The following is a 22004-nucleotide window of genomic DNA, read 5'->3' as shown; positions in this document are numbered from 1 at the left end:
TCTGATTTAGGGATCTTTTGCTACTTCTTGACCTGGGCACCTTGCAGTCAGGCCAACTAGGAATTCTGCATCATATTAACCCCCTTCGTGGGGATTAGTGAGGATTAATAAGGATTTTTAAATGCAAAAGCAGTACATTTAAAAACCCTAATGATTTTAAATTTTCCGCCTACCTGCATGACGGTCCAGCCCTCCAGCCACGCTTCTAGCATTTGCTTCCCCTGGCCTCGCGTCCCCAATGTTCACACGCTGGGGACACAGATGGCAGCCGGGCATCACCACCTTGCACAAATTCCCAGCCTGCATCGGCAGAGAAAGAAGACACAGGACACTGCTGGAGGACGCCACTGGAATGTGGGAACAAGGTAGCCAAGGCAGTAGGTTAACTTCCCTGGAAATTTCACCCCGAAGGCAGAAGTTGAACTTACACAATGACAAAAATTCAAAACATACATAGAAATCATGCACGGAAACAAAACTTCAAACAATCTAACTCATTTTTCATGCAGGAGAGGTAAATTAATATGTGGTTTTAGGGACTGGATGGTACATAAAATAGCCAGAATAAGTGATTTCTGCTACAGGTCAATACTTTCTAATGGGGCCAAGGGGGTACTTACTTTTCAATAGTACACCATTACATCTATTGATATTTTTGTTGTAAAAGTAATTCAAATGCCTGTTATCTGTAAACACTGAATGAACAGCTGCAGTTTGCCTGTTTAAATATATTGAAGACATTAAACACACATATGAGAAGAAGACCTCTAAGTGTTACGAAACTGCAACATAGAAAAATCAGGTCTCCTAAACTGCAAGACGGTGCTATTCTGTGAGGTTAAGATGTAAAAATTTCAGAACTGGATGGACCGATATCCAAAACCTTTGGCAGGCACAACATCTCCCCATTTATGTATTTCACCCAGATATTTAGCTCTTGCCCTGGAGTTCAGCTTTAAATCTACTCTAGAAAACATAAATTGAATGTTAAACGGTGCCAAAGACCTCTGGCCTTGCTAGCACTTGTGATATTTGTCAGCTACTGTCTTTTGTGATATCAGCAAACAAGAACAAGATGAGATAAATGTGGCATGTTGGGAGGAAGCGCCAAATAATTATGAGCGAAGAAAAGCTGGCGCACTGTACATCTGACCACAAATCCTCCCGCCGAAGAATAAAAGATGATAAAAGCGGGAAGAAAGGCAGAGAAATCATTAGCGTTTGGATAGATGTACAGTCAAGCCGAAGACAAAGTCTCTTTGTTTCGCTCAGCGGCCTCCAAAAGGAAAGGAGTGTAGGAGGCCGGTATGGGAGCGGAGATAACCTAGCGACCACAGAAGAAAAATACGCTCTGGCTAATGACCACTGTGTTGTCTTATTAAGCTGTGGCTTTACCGGATTCAAGGCTCACAGCTTCCCCTCGCAGCGTCCTTATTAATCCGTCCCGGGGAAGTCTTGACACAAGACAGAGGGGTGAGATGAAATGCAAAGACAACCACGTTCAAACAGACGGTGGAATAGAGTATTGCGGCATGCAGCGTATATTTTTATATGTTAATAAGGAAAAGAAGTCTTTAAATGTTCATGCCCATTGTCAGCAACACAACATGTGACCTGAAGAGCATGTTTATTCTCTATGCTCCCCACCTATGAAAGTAGAACCACAGCGGAATAAAATTTGCTAAAAAAATGTGAATCAAATTATTTTCAAGTGCAAGCTTTATAGCAAAAGCAAAGGTCAGTTTTCAAAATTGGGGATCAGACAGGACTTTATTGCAGAAAGCGAAAGGCAACATCCCTTCTGCTTTAGGAATTCTTACGTGCCTGATTGCGATCCTTTTTGGTAAAAAAAAAAATAAAAAGGATCGCAAGGGATTCCTAGCACATTTTAGCTTCCCTTTGACTGCAGGGACTGAATAAACTTCCATGCCGGTCTATCCCAGCCTAGCCAAAGATCAAAGCATGGAGAGTAAGCAGAAGTCACATTTTTAATTTTCGGGTTTAGTTCCGCTTTAACAGTTTGTCAGTGATGGCTACATAACTTTCCTCAGACCTGTTTCCTTATGGGGACCCTAACAGTGGCTAACGTAACAGAATGACAATACAAGAGAGCAAAACTGTGAGAAAGATACACAGAGTTGACAACCTACGAATTGACTAAAAGTCATTCATGGAAGGATCACCAACTGGTATTTTAATGAAAGCTGCTGTTTCCCATGTTGGTCTGTAATGTTTGTTAAAATGTATGAAAAGTTTAAAACAAAGAAAGTTATAAAAAAGAAAGCTGCAGATCTCTAACTATTTTCTTCAAGTTTATAATGCCACAAAACCTGAAAACCTTATTTGACTTTATAGCGAGCCTCTAAAAAATGAACAGGTGTAAATGGTAAAAATCCTCCCTCCTTTATTCTTTAAGCTAAACCTCACTATCTTCTTGTACCTATGGACCTATACAGAGGACCAGAATTCTCACAAAGCCACCTTTCTAAAGAACTCTACATAATATCAACTTGTACCTGTTGAGAATGAAAGTCAGGCACCCTGTCTGAAAGTCGGCTTTAAATTGGAAATGGATCTTTCAAAAGAAAAATGATGGGGTGGGCCAGTCAAAACCCTAAAGGTATTTGAAAACAATTTACACAATCATCTGACAAAAAAATAAATGTAGTCAATGTTGGAGACTAGTAGGGTATTATGCAAAATCACTACAAGAAATAATTGAGGTATGTAGTCTAATTCTTCTACAGGTAAAGCTTTGTTGCAGCTATAAACTTACCTTTATCTAATATTTGCAACAATAAAAGTTTAAAAAAACGCCAAAATGCCTAAAATACCTTTCTAAATCCATGGCTGTCTTCCTTTACTATAAAACAAGAGTCTCTTTTTTTATGTCCCAGAGTTACTACCTGGGAGACCTACACACTTTCTATTGGTTATCCCTTTCAGGTCCTGAGCACTGCAGCGGACTGTTCAGCAGTGGGCACAGGTGGCAGTGCTGGATCAATGGTACCAGCAAGTTAAAAATTTAGTGGAATATTTTATTTGATAACATGGCTGTACGATGGGAGCAGAGGGTTGAACCTTTCTAGTATTCACCGATCCCTGTTCCGTCTCCGAGTGCCATCATCTTCTCCCTTCTTGCAATCTTTGGCTATCTTGATTGGCTGGGCTGACGTAACTCCGGCAGAGGCATGCAAGAGTTCATTCAGTGCCGGGCGACCACAAGAGAAGCCGGGATTGCTGGGTATCCTGGCAAAAATCGCCGACATGTGCACCAATAGTTTACTGCCTATCTGGCAGGTAACGTTACTCATTTCAGAAGGTATGTCTCCTGTTCTTTACTGCAATAAAGCCCTGCCTGATCACTAAAGTTCCACTAAAACCGAATTAGCCTGAGGATGGCGTTTAATCTAACAATAATTCCAATAACCTATTGCAATTATTATCAGAGGTCAGTAAATGATAGAAGAAGATATTCCACATACATTTATGGTTTTCTGTCTTTTTAAATGTTAGCATCAGCAATATTTACTAAACAGGGGTCTCTTCAAATCCCTGCTAAATATGTGTGGTCCGGAATCTTTTACATATAGATTAGCTAATGCCATAACACACACACACATATATATATATATATATATATATATATATATATAGCCATCTTGCATTTGTGGTTTATTGCTCAGTTAAAACAATCTGCTGCAGGAAATTGATCACTGACATTTATCAGTAACACAATATTTATGTTTCATCTGGATTACACTTTTATTGCGGTGGCTCCTGCTTCATCCTGTCTCCTACCCACATCTTTAGGCGCAGCCTGTGTGCGGCTGATGCAGAGAGCCAATCATAATTCACACAAAGGCCCAGCGTTTGCTGACAACTCATTATTTGTGCAGCAATCATTTCCTGTGGAGATACTTGTTCAATTTGCTGCAACTGCTGTGAATTTCGGTCCACTACACAGATAGAACAAATACTTCAAACGCTGCTTACGAAAAAATAAATTAACCCTTTGCGTTGCACTGAACGCACATAATAGGTTGTGGGTTTTGGTTTTTATTGTCATTATTACAGAACAAAGATTATGGATCTTTAGTTTGTCGCACACCAAGGAGCAGAAACAGAGACAAATCATGTCCCCTTTGGTACAAAATTTATTTTGTGAACCAGAGCAACTTTTTTAATTTAAAACAAAACTCCAAATTAAAAAAAAAAAAAAAAAAAACAAAATACTCACACACACACACAACATATTAAAATCAGTTTTCATTTCACCTTTGAAGCAGTGACCCACAGTAATTTATTTTAGCCAGTAAAGACGAATGACAGCCAGGGTCATTGAACCCACTTAATATAAGTCCAGGCTGTCATGGACACACCTTCCAGGGCAGAATAATCATGCAGCTTGGACACAGAACTCTAGTATTTGAACAGTAGAAACCCCTCCCTCCCTCATCATTGCTGTCCAGAATAGGCGAATAGGCAAAGCACAGGTTTTCTTTAAAGCGAACCCCCATATGGTCAATAATGACCCCTTTACCTCTTTTGCTTCCAGCTTATCTGGCTCATTCTCCAATTCCTGTTCTTCTTTCTGCATACTTGGCAGCCATGATGCCAGGCTTTTCAACAAGTATTCTTTACCCTCCTGCAATCAAAAGCAACAATGTTAAATTAGGTAAAAAAAAAATAAAAAATTTAATAGTCAATTGAAATGTTTGTTTATGGGCAGAATCCATAATTAGGCAATAGCACTAACCCTGATGGAACCGGGAGCTCAGGAATACGTTGTATCCTTTCCTAATTGAAATCTACAGGGTACAGTCAGTGGTCAGTGAATTCCTATAAACTATTAGTTTGATTAGTGTAATAGTTTTTTTGGTATTGGATAAAGTAAAACGCTAAAACATTTGTTTAGCTTTACATCTGAAGAGCAAGGGAATGTGTTCACTGTCCCAAACTCGCATGCTGAGCCTCTCCCTGGAACCAAACCAGGTGCTTATGTTGAGTAGGGGTTCATCCACACCATGTTGAAGGTAATGCAACCACCAGGAGCCAACTTTTTATAATGTCATGCAAATTGCGAACAGCATCCTCAATGGATGGTGGCTATAAGGGGCAGGGCTGCTTCTTACAACCGCCAATCACAAAGCATTCGGCAAGGTAAACACCCGGAACAAGGGCAACTAAATCCTATTTTTAAAAATTAGCGATCATCTATGTCCTCTAGTGCACAATCCTAGGCAATGTCCCTTCTGCAATACAATACCTTGTCTGATGGATAACAATTTTTTTTGATCTTCAGGCATCTTAATTAGCTAACCCGGGATTACCAAACAACCGCGCAGGCACATAGGCGTATATTCGGTTCCAGCAGCAAAATGGGAAACAGGGGTGCCAGCTTCCTACCCTAAGCAGAATGGACATTGGGCTTAAATAATCAAAGCTCAGAAAGACTGGAGAAAATAAATCATCATGGGAGAACCTGTGTGACAACCTGTGTGACAACCTGTGTGACAAACATTTGCCAACTAATAACAATGATTTTAACGAAATCCAATTCAGGTTTGCTGAATCACTGTGGTTTCACTATTATAGTCTATCTTCTCCAGGCTATAATAAAATTTTGAAAGTGAAACTTCAGTTATTATTTTTACTACACAGTATTTATATAGCACCAATATATTACACAGCGCTGTTCAAACGCCATAGTCATGGACTATGGACTCAAAGGGGCTTACAATCTAATGTTCTACCTCATATGTCTAATACAGTCTAAGGCCAATTTTTTGGGGAACCCAATTAACCTAACTGCATGTTTTTGGAATTTGGGAGGAAACCGGAGTACCCAGAGGAAACCCACGTAATCCCGGGGAGAACCTGCAAACTCCATGCAGATAGTGGCCGGGATTGGAACCAGTGACCTGACGCTGCAGAGTGCCAGAGTGCTAACCTCTAAGCCACCGTGCTGCCCTTCAGTTCCACCTTAATGTCAACCCATTAAAATATTTGTGAGCTTGGCACACCAGAAGTTGCTGACCACCAGAAGTTCTCACAGGCACAGTCCACTATTGTTCCGATAAGGAACCTGGAAGCCCAGCTGTTGCTAGAGGTGCAAGAAGTAATTTTATTAATATTATTACACAGTATTTATATAGCGCCATCATATTACGCAGCGCTGTACAAAGTCCATAGTCGTGACACTAACTGTCCCTCAAAGGAGCTCACAATTTAATGTCTCTACCATAGTCATATGTCATTAATGTAGTCTAAGGTCAATTTTGGGGGAAAGCCAAATAACCTAACTGCATGTTTCAGCGATGTGGGAGGAAACCTGAGTACCCGGAGGAAACCCACGCAGACATTGGGAGAACCTCATCCAATCCAGATAGTGTCCTGGCCGGGATTCAAACCTGGGACCTAGCGCTGCAAAGGCTATAGTGCTAACCACTGAGCCACCATGAAACAAATACTGGCAGCTGTAAATGATGTAAATGATACACAATGCTTTAGCAAACTTAATGCAATGCATTATCGTTCTATTAAGAAGGATATGATTGGTTGTTATGAGCAAACAGAAGCAGTCCTTTCTTCCAACACTTTTACTCAGGACAAACATTAAAAGGAAAGGAGCAGGAGAGACCTTAGAAAACTTTTTTATGTCATCAGACTGTATAATGTATGAGGAGATTAATAGCATTAGACATTTACACTTGCTAAAACTGCAGTTCTGTGCAATAAACAGGGAATAATAAATAAACCGGCGCCGTAAAGCAGCCTCCGCCTACGAGCGTAAATTCCCTGATATACAGTCCTAATAAAACACATATATTTGACTTTCACACACTGTCAGTCTGATAACTTCATCGCTCTGCTCATTTGCCTCTCTCCTTAGAATGAAATGAGACCATTTGCTGATACTTTCCCTCTTATGTTCACCATTAAACAAGCGGCGGCGGAATACGGCGCTTCCACCATGACGGCTGTGATCATCCACCTAAGACCAGTGATGAATGGCATACTACCAGTTCCTAAATACAAACATTTCTCAGGCAGTTGCCTGTATACTGTTAACAGTAACAGTATAAAAAAAGTTTGGAGATCAGCAAAGAAGGGAAGGATTTGTCATTTAAAGAGTTGTCATATGCAGGAATGTGAATGTTCAGCCATAAATTCACCCTGCCTTGGCCTGACCCTTTCAGTATGAGTGTCATTGGTCACAAGTTTCCCGTCTACCTAAAAATGTAATTATTTCATACGGACGACTCCTAGATACGAATGGGGCTTCCCTGCTCCCTCGTGTGCAGGACTGAGGCTTGGAGGGGGGCGGTTTGCATGCCTTGCAGAAGAAATCTTTTGCTAAACAAAGCTGAGGTTGTGGGTGATTTTAAGAGCTGAGCTAATCTGTAAGATTTTGTAACTCTTTAATGACCACGACAAACTCTGCAGTTGTTAATTTGTGCATATCAAAGCACAGCTTGCTCCAGAAGTCAATGAATGTTTAGGCTCAATAAAGTTTTTCTGGGTTTTTTGTTTGTGATTAACTCACAGTGGGAATTTTTTACAGTAACTGACACCATGCTGCCTGATATTATGTTGAGACAAACATCTGTCCTAATTGCATTTATTAAAATAATGTTCCTGTTCCAACTTACATACAAATTCAACTTAAGAACATACAAACAGTCCCTATTTCGTATGTAACCCGGGGACTACCTGTATATTTGTGAGTGAATGTGTGCTCACATGCACCAAACGTGTTCTTAAGAGGGGTAGGTCTCTTCAGTTCTGGTGCAAGTTGCCTGATCCCCAGCGCGTTCACTCGGTATTCTGCCCAGCATTGACTTTCTGAATACAGACCAACACGGCCCTCAACATCAACTTTGGAATGCCACCTCTGCAGCCTTTTTTTTTTTTACTTGCCTGTGCGTGCTATGTTCCAGTCTTTTTGACACTTGCTCTGCCACCCACTCCTACACTGAAGCCGTCCAATTCCCGTCGCCTCTGGTGGGGAGAGCCTGGGGGCCATAACCTGGTGACCTCCTTGCCGCAAAGTAATCCATTGGCTACTAGGGCTACCAGCCTATTACTCCTTGCAGGGTGCTCCATAGCCCAGGTAATGATGTGACACCTGCCAGGGGGTGACCCATAACAGGAGGAGACAAGTGGGCAGTAAAGCTGACACCACATGCTTAGGAATTCACAGTTGTGTTGTCATGTTTTAGGAGCAAACTATATTTCTTGGAAATGACCAATTATTCTTCTCTAGTTGCAGCATATGTTAAGGGAACAAAAATGACCACTTAATGCCCAAAGCCACTAAAAATGTATTCTTTCCCCTTACATATGCTTTTAAGTCATTTTTTAAATCCAAAAACATCTCATTGACAGCACAAGTAGGATACTGACTGCATTTTCAATCTACTAGGACCAGCCAACCTAATGTAAACTTTGATCATCCTGTGCTCCCCCACCCCATCAGCCAGCTCCTGCTATGCAAAGCAGTGGAGCTTGATTAGCTTACAACACTGCCCCTATCTGCTGTGCAGGGAACTACAGGAGGCTAAAATAAAACGATTTACTGTGTATCTGAGGATTTTGAAATCAATATATAGTTAAATACCCAACAATGTGGTTTATTCTCAGCAGCACCTCTGCTTTAGGATAATCAATTGGCACAGGTAGGGCGGTGGTGTTTTGGGGAGGGGAACCTGTCATTTTGACCTTAATAGGGAAAGTGAAAGATTCTCTCTATATAAATGTACACATACAAGCCAACATGCAGAGGCTGCCTTTTCTTTTGCAGAAGACGACGGAGAGGACTGCAGTGTTATTGCATTGTGTTAGTTGATACATGATCTGGCAGTGCTAATAACTATGCACATCATTTCCCCACAACTTACAGTCTGATTCATGGCCACCGAGTAAGTCACTGCATTATAAGAGGCAATTACCAGTCCTTCTCATACAACCCAACTGCAATTTCATAGCATTGCCGCAGCCATTAACCGGTATTAACTATTTCTCCATCAAACACCCTAACAAGGAAAAGACTTCTACTGAGCAACTACAAGGCCCAGCATGCGTTGTCAGCCCCTGCCAAAGCTACTAACAGTCTACAATTATTACCAAAGTCAGAATTCTCCTCAGCTGGTTATACGAAGAAGGAAATAGTTTTATAAAAGAATAAGGAATTTATGATGGGTCTGATTTCCCTGTAACAGAAATTAGTAGGTGTAAATATGACTGAGTAGTAAGAGCTGGACCACACTGCTCAGTGCAGCCCGCAATGTAAGAGACCTGGTCAGATGACCGCCCCTCTCTTCTTCAGCTTTACAAGTCTGTGGGAGAGTGCTGGGGATGAGAAATGTGACCACCAGCATAGAGCACTGGAGTGTAAGGAAGAAGATTATCTTTAAAGGAGCCATGCAGAGTGCGAGAGCGAGCGTGAGAAAGTGAGCGAGAGAGAGCACGAGAAAGTGAGAAAAGAGCGGAGAACACGAGAGCAGAGAGAGAAAGAAAGAGCGAGAGCAGAGAGAGAAAGACAGCGGAGCGATCAAGAAAGAGAGCGGAAAGAGCAGAGAGAGCAAGGGAGAGCGACAGCGAAAGAGCGAGAGAGAGCGAAAGAGCGAGAGAGAGAGCGAGAGAGCGAAAGCGCGCGAGAGCGAAAGAGGGAGGGAGGGAGAGAGAGCGAAAGCGAAAGAGGGAGAGCGAGCGAGAGCGAAAGCGCGCGAGAGAGCGAAAGCGCGCGAGAGAGCGAAAGCGCGAGAGAGAGCGAAAGCGCGAGAGAGAGCGAAAGCGCAAGAGAGAGCGAAAGCGAGAGCGAAAGAGGGAGGGAGAGCGAAAGAGGGAGGGAGAGCGAAAGCGAAAGAGGGAGAGAGAGCGAAAGCGAAAGAGGGAGAGAGAGCGAAAGCGGGAGAGAGAGCGAAAGCGAAAGAGGGAGAGAGAGCGAAAGAGAGCGAGAGAGAAAGAGCAAGAAAGAGAGCGAGAGAGAAAGAGCAAGAAAGAGAGCGAGAGAGAAAGAGCAAGAAAGAGAGCGAGAGAGAAAGAGCAAGAAAGAGAGTGAGAGAGAAAAAGCGAGAGCAAGGGAGAAAAAAAAGTGAGCGAGAGTGAGAGGAAGAGAAAGAGCAAGAGCGAGAGCAAGAGAGCGAGAGAGAAAGAGCAGGAGCGAGAGGAAGTGGAAGAGAAAGAGCAGGAGCGAGAGGAAGAGGAAAAGAAAGCGGAAGAGAGCGAGAGAGAGAAAAAGCGAGAGGAAGAGAAAGAGCAAGAGCGAGAGGAAGAGAAAGAATGAGAGGAAGAGGAGAAAATAAGAATGAAAGAAAAAAAAGGAAGAAAAAGTTTTAAAAAGTTGTACCAGAACATTTGTCCCTACCTGACAGAGGCCCTGCCATTTATCCTGACCCAGTGATTTTTGGTCTGACCGGAGGTTGCAGTACGGTTACCACTTCTTCATACCAGTGAACCTTTGCCTTGGGGGAGATTCTACATGAAGCTTCCATCAATGCAGCCCAATAGAGAATGAATGGGGATCATGGATCGCAGGTAGGTCCTCTTTCACATACATAGTTTGACCCACGTTGCAAGTACAGAGATTGTATGACTATACTGTAATGTGTATATTGGGTCTTACATAGACAATATCAGCAATATTGCAGTATGACAACACCAAGTCACTGCCTTGCAATTAGCAGCAGCGTTGGCCTATAGGTTTCCCATTAGGTAATCAGAAGACAGCCAAACAATCAACAAGAAGATGTCAGGCTGACAACGCTATTGCCAATTAGGAAGGATTTGCTTAGTGTTCTCAGTCTGCAACAGCAAAAATTGTAATCTCCAGGTAATATACATTTTAGCTTTACATAGAATTTAGGTGAACATGGCAAACATAAATGAATTAGTTTTTTCTTTACAAATTCCAAAAAAATGCCTGGTAAATTCTAACTAATCCTACTTTTTGTGATGGAGAGGCAACATCACTGCACTGCTCCTGAATTCAGAGCAGTGTTGCCATTTTCATGTAGGCTTTGCTTCCTTGCACTAAAGTGGGATGAATCAATATTGCAGGTGTGTGGCCATCAGCATTGTCTAGCCTGTCAATCAGCACATGGCCACTCCCAGCCCCACCCACTGCTTTCTTGGTTGACAGCACTGCTTTTGCTGGTAAAACCCTCCCACTGTGATCTGTAGTGTCTGGGAGGGGAAGTGTGTGAGTCACAAATGTGTTTGGCTGAATCAGGGGAGGTGAAGGGAGTTTCTTATTTGATGCTTGTGCTAGAATCAGAGAGGAACTAAAAACAGTTCTTATTCCAAACTAAGACATTACAGGCACTACATATTATCCAATCTACCCAAACCGGCACACATGCTTTTTTTTCCTAAGCTTTGAAACAGTTAATGAGCAGCCAAGCAATCACCGCGTCTTGGGATTCATTATTAGTAGCACTAATAGACTACTTCCATTATTCAGACAAGATTATTACTTCTAGGTGCAATATTGCATTTTGATGGACTCAATAATTGTATTAGTAAAGGAAAATGTTTGAAAAGAACTCTGATAAGATAAGAGCTGTGAAAAACAACCAACATTATCGCTGAACGGGACTGCAGCTACACCGCCATGCCATGACTCAACAGTGTCACCCAGTGACCAGCAGTGGTACTGCACACGGAAAAGCAGCTGCAAAATTACAAGCAAGGTTTTTTTTTTTTTGGCCGTATTTTATTACAGCATAATAAATATTGTTTGTTTTGCCTTCAGCTGCCCATAATTCAAATGAAGCAATATGTATGCAAAAATGGAGCGCTAAAAAGTGAAAATAAAATGTGTTGTGAAAAGCACATTCTACTAGGTCGGTGGCTTTTTTTTTTTTTTTTTTAGAAACATAAATCACTTAGAGTGGTCAGCTTATGATATATTCATGAGGAGTGCTAACTGAGATCTCACCATGTGTGCAGTGCATTGTAAAAGTCATTGGGCATAATTTAAAGGTACAACCCGTCACAACCTCGAGCCTTGAAAGCAGGGAACACGGTGCAAGGCAACAGTACATCCTGCAGCTCCTGGTGATCTGGGAACACCTGTTGTCTATCTATTTGAGGTGATCCAAAACACACCCACTGCAAACTTGTCCCCTAAATACAGATTCACAAAAGAGTCCGAACTAAGATATTGCAATCAATGATTAAATTAAAACTTGCTTTGGAAGCCTAAAACTCAACCTAAAGGTACAGATTAACACACCCATGTGTTTATTTATACATACTTTATTATTAAACAGGATTTTTCTATCGTCAACATATTACGCAGCGTTGTACAATAAATAGCGATTGCAAATGACAGATACAGACAGTGACACAGGAGGAGGAGAGGACCCTGTCCAGAGGAGCTTACATACTTATTTGTATTTGTTAATGCAAAAAGTGTAAGTACCTGAATCTGACTTGCTATCAAACTTTTGCACTACCTGTGCAACAGAGCTTAGGCTGGGGGAATGACAAGCAGCACAAGTAGGCATGCAGGAGTGCTGCTGTGCAAGAAGCATGATGATAGTTGGAGAAAATAGAGCGACGGTAAGAGGAGCTCATCAGTCTACTGCTACTTATTTCAGTGCTTAGCCAATGGTGGGGAGAAGACCTACAAGTGTTACTAAACTACAGCAGACAAAAATCAGATCTTGTGTCCTGGCAGGGAGGGTTGTGTGACACAGCTGTAAACATATCAGGACTGTATGGGCAGGAATATAAACCATTTAGAGGGGTAAAACAATATTCAGTGTTCTCCCCATCTCCTTTTAGCCGGACGCACCACCCAGCACTTTTCAGTAACCACCCAGTTGTTTTTGGGCGATTACCAAGTTGGGTCACAGTACAGGAGCCACAACCCACCTACATCTTCTTCCCACCCGGCTTACAAAAAAAAAAAATTTCTGGGGACGAGACTAAATAATCATTTATGTTTTAGGTAATTTTGCTAAAAGGTTAGCTAACTTTATATTTTACCTGCAAATCTGCTGCTCTATTAAGAAAAACTGCTTTTCTCATTTTAGGTGAGATACTCCGTATTGCAAGGAATGTCTAAAATTCACTCTTATCTTAAGGTATAGGATCTGAATCATCACAAAATTAGATTTATTGGGACATTCCATATACCATTTATTAGAGCTCTCCTAAACTGGCGAGGATACACTTTCATCAGTGAAGCTGTTTTTTTGAGGAAACCTGGAATGGATCTGGTCCAGTATTGAAAACATTTGATAACAAACAGCAAATTACTTTTAAGAAATTCATGCCAGGTTTGCTTGATCACCCAGCTTCACTGATGAAAGTGTATCCTCTCCAACCATGGAGAGCTTTAATAAATCAGTGTCTGTGTATACAAAGTTTCCATGTTGCCATATTGCATTTTATTTGTTCACAGTTTTAGAAAACAACATGAAATGCTGAGCAACTGTGTAGAGCCTTATATATATTACATATAAAAATATAGTTTATTCCTAACAAAAGTAAAGTTTTCCTTTGAAAACAACTTTGAAATGACATCAACATGTTATATCTTTTCAATTTTAATCATTGTCTCTACTCATACTTTAAATTCCATTTTGTAATAGCAGATTCCAGAATACCTAATGAGCTTCTAATGCAAAATTCTGGAATGCATACTAAGAACCATGAAGGCTCCATGCACTGTTTATGAACCGAGTGTTCCATTATTGGCAGGATCATATTTAAATAAGACAGCCTCCTCTGCATACAGGTAATAAAGGGTGGCAGCGAGTTATTCTGAGCAGTGGGCCCCTGTCAATACCGGCAATAGTGATATATAGGCAGCAATTTCCTCCTCTCCTCCTGGTCAGGAGACCGGTAATAATTTCTAGAGTTATTACATGTACAGCCGCCTGATGAGATATTTATTACCGGCAGGTTGAGTTAAGTAGATGGGCCTTGGCATGGGATCTTGGGGAGATAAATGACAGACGCATTCATATTGTGTGCATTAATCACAGAATATTTACAGTTAGTCCCTAGCTGGAGGGGGCAGCTGTCAGTCACAAGGAGGAGGGATGCCATGGCTGGGCTCTCCTTATACTGCAGAGATTTATGAGCATGTAGGTTTGTATCTGGATCGGCGGTGTCAATCACTGCAATAACATTATTCTAGTGACTACGCATGAGACCACACGGAACCCTATGTAGCTATGAACCCGAGAGTGCTAAGGTAAAAGGTCTTAGACTTCCAGAGCGGATATTGTACATAAAGGTGCATTCTGGAGGCTGCATTACTCATTCATATTGCAATCCTTTGGGATCAAAATATTGCAACTTACACTGCCAACTCTAGTCAGTCATTCTTATACTGTAAATGTATCTCCAATAGAAAATCCCTGACCCAACAGGTACAGAGACAGCGACATCATCACACAAAATATCAGAAGGACGAGGATGACCGTAATGGAGTTTGTTCTCCTTGATCCCACTGAGTATCTCATTTGTTACAACTAGACCCAGCCAATAGAAACATTACCACAGCTCTGTACAGGTAGTCCCTGGGTTACATACGAGATAGGGACTGTAGTTTTGTTCTTAAGCTGAATTTGTATGTAAGAGAAAAATAATTGGTAATTTCCAAGAAATATAGTTTGCTCCTAAAACATGACAAGACTGTAAATTCCTAAGCATGTGGTGTCGGCCTCACTGCCCACTTGTCTCCTCCTGTTACAGGTCACCGCCTTGCAGCTGACACAAGCTATGGAACCTGAGCTATGGAACCTCTGTGACCCCCTGGTCTTCATCAAAGCACCCTGCAAGGACTGATGGGCTGGTAGCTCTAGTGGCCACTGGATTACTTTGCGGCAAGGTTGTGGGCCCCAGTCTCTTCCCACCAGAGGTGACGGGAATTGGTGGACTTCAGTGTAGGAATGGGTGGCAGAGCAAGTGTCAAAAAGACTGGAACATAGCAAGCAGAGGCAAGGCATAAAGGCTGTGGAGGTGGCATTCCAAGCGAAGTTGAGGTCCGTGTTGGTCAGTATTCACAAAGTCAATGCTGGGCAGAATACCGAGTGAATGTGCTGTAGATCCAGCAACTTGCAACAGAACTGAAGAGACGTACCCCTCTTAAGTACACGTTTGGTGCATGTGAGCACACATTCATTCACGTATATACAGGTAGTCCCCGGGTTACATACGAAATAGGGACTGTAGGTTTGTTTTTAAGTTGAATTTGTATGTAAGTCAGAACAGGTACATTTTTATTATTTTATTAAGTGCAATTAGGACAGATGTTTGTCTCAACATTTTATTCGGCAGTGTGGTGTTATTTACTGTTAAAAATCCTCACTGTGAGCTAATCACAAACAAACCGAAAAAAAAAAAAAAAAACTTTATGGAGCCTGAACATTCATTACCTTTTGGAGCAAGCTGTGCTTTGATATGCAAAAAGAAATAACTGCAGAGTTTGCCTTGGTCAATAAAAAGTTACAAGAGGCTGCAGAACAGCTCAGCCCTTAAGGTCACCCCTAACCTCAGCTATGTTTAGCACAAGATTTCCTCTGCAAGTAATGCAAATGCCCCCCTCCCTATCAAACCTCCGTCCTGCACAGGAGCGAGTTCCTATCCAGGAGTAGTCCGTATGTCCTTAACTCGGGGACTACCTGTATATGCAAAAGTTGTAATAACCCAAAAGGAACTTTTTCTTTCTTGGTCGATGGTTGCCAAGACTCATATGTAAATAACATGAAAAGAACGTATTTTTGAGGCAACTTCAATAGTAACGAGGTTAAAGTTTATAGAATTCTACTCTATACAAGGCTCAACTGAACTAGAGATAAGGACATATGAATGGTATTTTACACAAATATGAGGTGTAAAAACTATACAATCATTTCAGAAAATATTCACAGCAAAGGGTTGTCTATTTGTGACACGTTTCCCTGTATGGCTTCCTCAGGGAAGGGTAGAGACTGATTTTAAGGTTCTGAGAGATGGGGGTTAGCTTGAGAGTCTTGTTTGTGTATATACTGGTGTGGAAGATGAAATGTAAATAATTTGTTGAAACAGGTGGAAGGGGTAAGGAGGGATAAATAGTCCTGATGAATAGGCTCCTGTAGTATTAATGTTGAACCAGTAATGTAGAATAAGCACAGAATGGCATAGCCTCAATGTGAGCTGGAGAACAAGACAGGTCTGTATACATTAATACATGAAAAAAAATCAAATTCTAAGTAGTCTATGTATCGAAATTTAACTTTGTATATCCACCCCCCCTCACCTGTCCAGGCAGATTCTTTTAGTCAAAGCGAGCCATTAGAAAAATACATAGACCACCATTATTGACTTTCTTTTGAAAATAATAAAGGAGAAATAAGCACTAGAACTTTCCAATTTAAAGAGTTATTGTAACCTTGCTCATTTTGGGTGCAGCAACGGGGTCTATTGAAAGCTCTTCCACAAACACCATACACCAATATTCCCAAGGTTCCCCCTCACTCCTTCCAATATTACAGCCGCCATAACCTACCATATTGTTGGTTGTTGAAGTATGGAGAATGTAGTGATATTCCCCCATACCAACATGCAACAGAGCTCATGACCATTAGGCAATTGGCCAGTAGACACAAAGCACTGCATCATCATAGGAGGCCACATGGATTTTCTGGATTTTGGAGCGCTGGTGGCTTCTGTTTTTTTTGGCGTCTAAAGACTACAATTCTTGGTTGTTATTTTAAACACCCTTCCTCTATTACAAACTCTGTTTTTGTACGAAGTGCATTCTTATCATGGCCATTGCTAGGACATTCTCTCCTTACAATATCCAATCTGAATCGGCACACATTTCCAAAGATAAACACCTTGGAAAAAATGCATTGTTTTCAGATCAGTTTAGTATTACATAAACCTTTGTGGGGGAAAAAATGTTCAACACAAATAAAAAGTTTGTCCAGAAAACCCAGTTTTTGCATTCACAAATTGCCACAAGGAGGAGCTCTGCTCATACATATTATTATAGAAGAAGCTTTACCAGACACAGCAGCATCACCTACGTCTGTATTTTGCTTTTAGAAGTACTTTATGATGGAAAAAATAATAGGTCACCTCAAATTCCCAAAACTAGCCATATACCTTCTGACCTAGATGTACAATCCCCTTCACATTTATAAAAAAAAACTATAATGTACGAGCCAACATGTTATAATTTACTGCTGGATGCCCTTTCTAGTTATAGACTGACTTACTGACTTTACGTTTACTTTTTGCTGTTCCCAGTACAAGCACTAAAGAAGTGTTTAACTACACTCTATAAATCTGCATTTCCAATGTGATAACTCATGAAGCAGTGTTGTAAATTGATGTACAGAATTAAAAAAAGATTTCTAACACCAACATGTAGTATATTCTCTTCCCCCTGAGTTTAGACTTAGACCGTAGTAATGACAAATGACCATGGTAGGAATGGAATGGACATACAATTGTGAGCTTCTATGAAGGACAATTAGTGAAATGACTATGGGTTATGTAAAGTGCTACATTTTATGTTGGCAGCATGGTGGCTCAGAGGTTTGGAGCGCTGGTTCCCAGGTTCAAATCTCGCCCAGGACACTATCTGCATTTGCGAGTTTGCACCTACTCCCTGTGGTTGTGTGGGTTTCCTCCAGGTACTCCAGTTTCCTCCCACATTCCAAAAAAGACATGCAGTTAGGTTACTTGGTATCCCCCCCCAAATTGACCTTCGAACATGCTAATGACATTTGACTGAGTTAGGGACATTAGAATGTGAGCTCCTTTGAGGGACAGCTAGTCCATGACTATGGACTTTGTACAGCACTGCCTATTATGTTGGTGCTATATAAATACTGTGTAATAATAGTAATATATAAATATGCGATATTAACACTTACATGGGTTTGTCGTACTTGTCAACCCCCAGCACCTTAAAAGATTACAGACTACTTAGCCTGTAAACCGCTGGAATTCTTTAAAGCTCATCCCTGGGATGATAGTAATCTGGCACACAAAAAAACACTCACCTGTTGCTTCTCCATGCTGAAAAGGTAACTTGCCATCAACTGCAAGGATTCTGGGTTGTTTGGATTATATTCTAGAGCTTTTTCAATTGCTTCTTTACATTTATCACCCGCTCCATCTTCCATGCTGTCCAAAGATAAAAAAGAAAAACATGAGTTTTATAAAAATTTTAGTTAGGGTAGACTCCACATGTGTAACGGGACATTTCCTGCAATTTTAAATTAAAGGACAAGCTAGGGAAATTTTAGTATTTAAGAAGTACTTGTGAGTTTAACTAATTATTTGGTCATACTAATTCCTGGTGGCTCACATGGCGGGAGGCATTTCAGACATATTTCAGTCCTACATTCCCTGTGCTACAATGTATCTCTCTTTCTAACTTATAAGGTATGCTTATACCCATACACACTAACATATACTATTGTATACCTTTCTTACCCGTTTATTTTATTTTTTTAAAGTACAGTTTTCTTTAAACCATAAGTCTGCTGAAAGACCAACCCACCAGTAGACTGTTCTACTGATATCAATCATTTCAGATTTAACAGCAGCACCAGGGACAAGGTCATGCTTCCCCAGCGCGGGGTCTGCTTTTAAGCTTTCTGCTATGGTCTAATTCAAACAAAACTGCTTTACCAAACGTAAGAATCACAAAGGAACTTAAAGAAGAGAAATCTGTGATTTTTTTGTCTACCACTTCACAGAGGAAAAAGGAAAAAATGTACAGACAGGCCATTTACCAGAGATCAGTGAGATAGATCTCAGCGATGGAGCAGAATGCTGCGGAGATGTCGGTTGCAGTGACTTCATTCTGATTGGGCCAACTTGCTGCCCCCGACTGCAAAGAAGAAAGACAAAGTCATTACTTTGATTAGGAATTAAGAATGTTAGCTGAACCATTAAACTGATGTTGAAGGGATACTGAAGTTTTCTCAACTTTCACTGAACGTTTAAAACCCCCTTTAGGGGTAACTTTTTAGGCAAACTTTTTGTCAGCCATATTTCAAACATTCCCTAGAAATAATAAAAGTCCAAAATGTCTACAGTACACAAAAATTACAGGCATTACAGGCACCCTTTAGAACAACCTTTATCAATCTTTTTATTATGAGGGAACCCAGATCTCAGGGGACCCCTTCTATAATTATTGTACGCACAAATGCTGGTGGTTAGCAAGAAGAATGCCTTCTACATTGCTGGCCATTGGGAAGAATGTCACCCTTAAATCCCAAAAAGGTGGGACACAAATTGGTGTCAATAGTAACTGACCTTAGAGGTCCAAATTTCTCATTGCTCAAAGAACCCCCAGCAACCGCTTGAGGAACCCTGGTTGAGAAACATTGCTTTAGAAGAAGTCATTTCATATTTACCTTTCTAAGGGGCCATGTGTCAAACCTTCCCTCCAATAGACCTACTGGTGCTTCTAGCATCCATCACTTTCTCCTGTACAGGTAGTCCCTGAGTTAAGGACATCCGACATACGGAAAACTCCTAAATACGAACAGGGCTTTCCTGCTCGTTCTGTACAGGGCGGAGGCGTTTTGCATGACTTGCAGAAAAAATCTTTTGCTAAATACTGCTGAGACTGAGCTCTTCTGCAACCTCTTGTAACTCTTTAATGACTAAGACAAACACTGCAGTTTCTTTTTGCAAATCAAAGCACAACTTGTTTCAGAAGTTAATGAATGTCTAGGCTTCATAAAGTTTTTTTTTTTCTTGCTTTGTGATTAACTCACAGTAAGGATTTTATGCAATAACTGACACCATGCTGCCTAATAAAATGTTGAGACAAACATCTGTCCTGATAGCATTTATTAAATAATGTACCTGTTCCGACTTACATACAAATTCAACTTAAGAACAAACTTACATTCCCTATCTCGTACGTAACCCGGGAACTACCTGTATTGATGTAGCAAATCTAGAAGTGAAGCTTCTTACCATAATATTTGTTGTAAAGCCAGAACCAAAAAAAACAAATATTATATCTAAATGATACATTCTTTCCTCCTATTTTAAATCTATGTACACCATGGGTACCTTATATCCTTTGCGGAGAACTGCATATCCTTAATGCTTGTGGCTAAAAGTCATGCTTCATTCAGAACAGATGTATTTGTGACCACCTTATTGTGTTGCAGAGAAGCTACAAGTGTTAATACCACAATCCATGATACACAATCAAAAGAATCATAAGAAAATGACATTACAGCCATTCTGTTGTCCTCGAGTGTTCAGCCAGAAATAGTGAAAACCACCAGCAGGCTTTGCACAAATTGACAACATATAATAACACTGTTTCAAAGTAAAATCACATTAAAAAATATTACTAATATATGATTGTAAGATTGTTGCTCTTTAATAGTTTCTAATGTGATCGCTGTGACTTTAGTTTAATTATTTATTTTTTGAAGGATCATGATTGACATGAGAAACAATGTCAATGACAATACATAAGTATCAAAAGATTAGTTTTTTTACAATTAGGTATTAGAACAGGGCTAGAAGTCCAGCAAACAATAAGTAAACTGTTTAGGAAGAAAAGGGGTAGGAAGAAAAAGGAAATAGAAGAGTACAAACAGTAAAATAAATTAAATGACCATCAACAATTACAATAATAAGATTCCAGTCTATAAGCAGGTAAATAACAGACTAATATATAACTGAGTATTCAATGCTGAATGTTTGATAAAGGTTCTGTGTATGTGCAAGGGATCTTTCACATGACAATTCTAAGTTAAGATCTCTAATTACATTTGAAGGGTTGGGAGAATCCGGACTTCTTTCCAATATAGTATTATTATGTTTAGCAGCTGGGAGTACATAAATAATGCCAGTTCTACATTTGGGAAAGGGGGGGGGGTTATCTTGGAAGATGTGGAGTATAGCTAATTTAAGGAAAGGATGAATTTGTGTGTCAATAATGTCTGAGATAAGGTGAAAAATTTGGTCCCAGACAAACACAACAGTTTACTGTTCCATAATAAGTGGTCGGGCGAGCCAATGTCACCACAAGTCTTTAACATTCTGGTGAAATTGTATAGTAGAATTTCACCAATTTAAATAAAGTTAATTATCATTTACCTAAGCACTGGCTCAGTACTAAATATTGAGCACAAGAAGGGTAAAAAGGCCTTGAGTAGAAGGTCCAGTAAAAATTGTGATCTCTGACCCCTGTTCATATTCTATTGAACCCATTCCAGCCATACCTATGAAGGACACGTAGTTAAACAGGTTGGAAAACTCCGCCTAATTGCCATACTCAATGATAAACCAGTGCCAAAGTGTCTGCAGCACTTCAATCTGCACAGGATTAACTCAAAATTTACAGAATACAAATATACATGTTTAGGACCCAATGGGTAACAAATTGCTGAATATATGAGAACATAATATCATAACTCACCTCTTGTGACTGGTTCTTATAAGTGTTGATCATGATTGTCAATCCTTTATGGAAGTACTGTAAGGCATCCTCCTCGCAATGAATCTGTCCGAGACACATGTATTTGGCATGCCCTTTTTCGGGACTGAGCTCGACAGCTCTTAGAAGGACGTGCTGAGAAGTTAAGGAAACTAAATGATGTGGGGAAAATACATTAATTTCAGGTAAACCTATTGTATAAAGCTAAAGTTCATTTTTAAACTATCAGCACCCATCATGTCTTCTAAATAGAAAAACAGTATGGCTACAATATTCATCCTATGTCCACAACTATACCAGAAAGACTCAAAGTGTAGCTTCTCTCCTGGGTAGAATGAATGATACCAATAGTGAGATGACTCACTATGATGATACGATGATACGATGATGATACTCATATGACCCATGAGGCAAGACAGTGGTTCACTGGTTAGCACTCTGGCCTTTGCAGCACTAGGTCCCAGGTTCGAATCTGGGCCAGGACACTATCTGCATGGAGTTTGAAGGTTCTCCCCTTGTTTGCGTGAGTTTCCTCCCACACTCCAATTAAAAAAAAAAAAAA

At 40.5% G+C, this 22004-nt stretch overlaps 1 protein-coding gene across 1 annotated transcript in view; it reads right to left on the bottom strand.

The window, feature by feature from the left end:
* Positions 1–22004, bottom strand: part of LOC140331630 (uncharacterized) — a 254451-nt gene that overhangs the window by 228070 nt on the left and 4377 nt on the right. Inside the window, exons 4-7 of the mRNA XM_072412809.1 lie at positions 21425–21574; positions 18759–18856; positions 18021–18144; positions 4544–4648 (exon numbers count right to left, since the gene is read on the bottom strand). Coding sequence (XP_072268910.1) covers positions 4544–4648; positions 18021–18144; positions 18759–18856; positions 21425–21574 — 477 coding nt within the window. The remainder of the gene's footprint in view (positions 1–4543; positions 4649–18020; positions 18145–18758; positions 18857–21424; positions 21575–22004) is intronic.

This window comes from Pyxicephalus adspersus, chromosome 5, assembly GCF_032062135.1.
Source record: "Pyxicephalus adspersus chromosome 5, UCB_Pads_2.0, whole genome shotgun sequence".
In the NCBI taxonomy this organism is placed as follows: Eukaryota; Metazoa; Chordata; class Amphibia; order Anura; family Pyxicephalidae; genus Pyxicephalus; species Pyxicephalus adspersus.
This window is presented reverse-complemented; position numbering and strand designations above follow the sequence as displayed.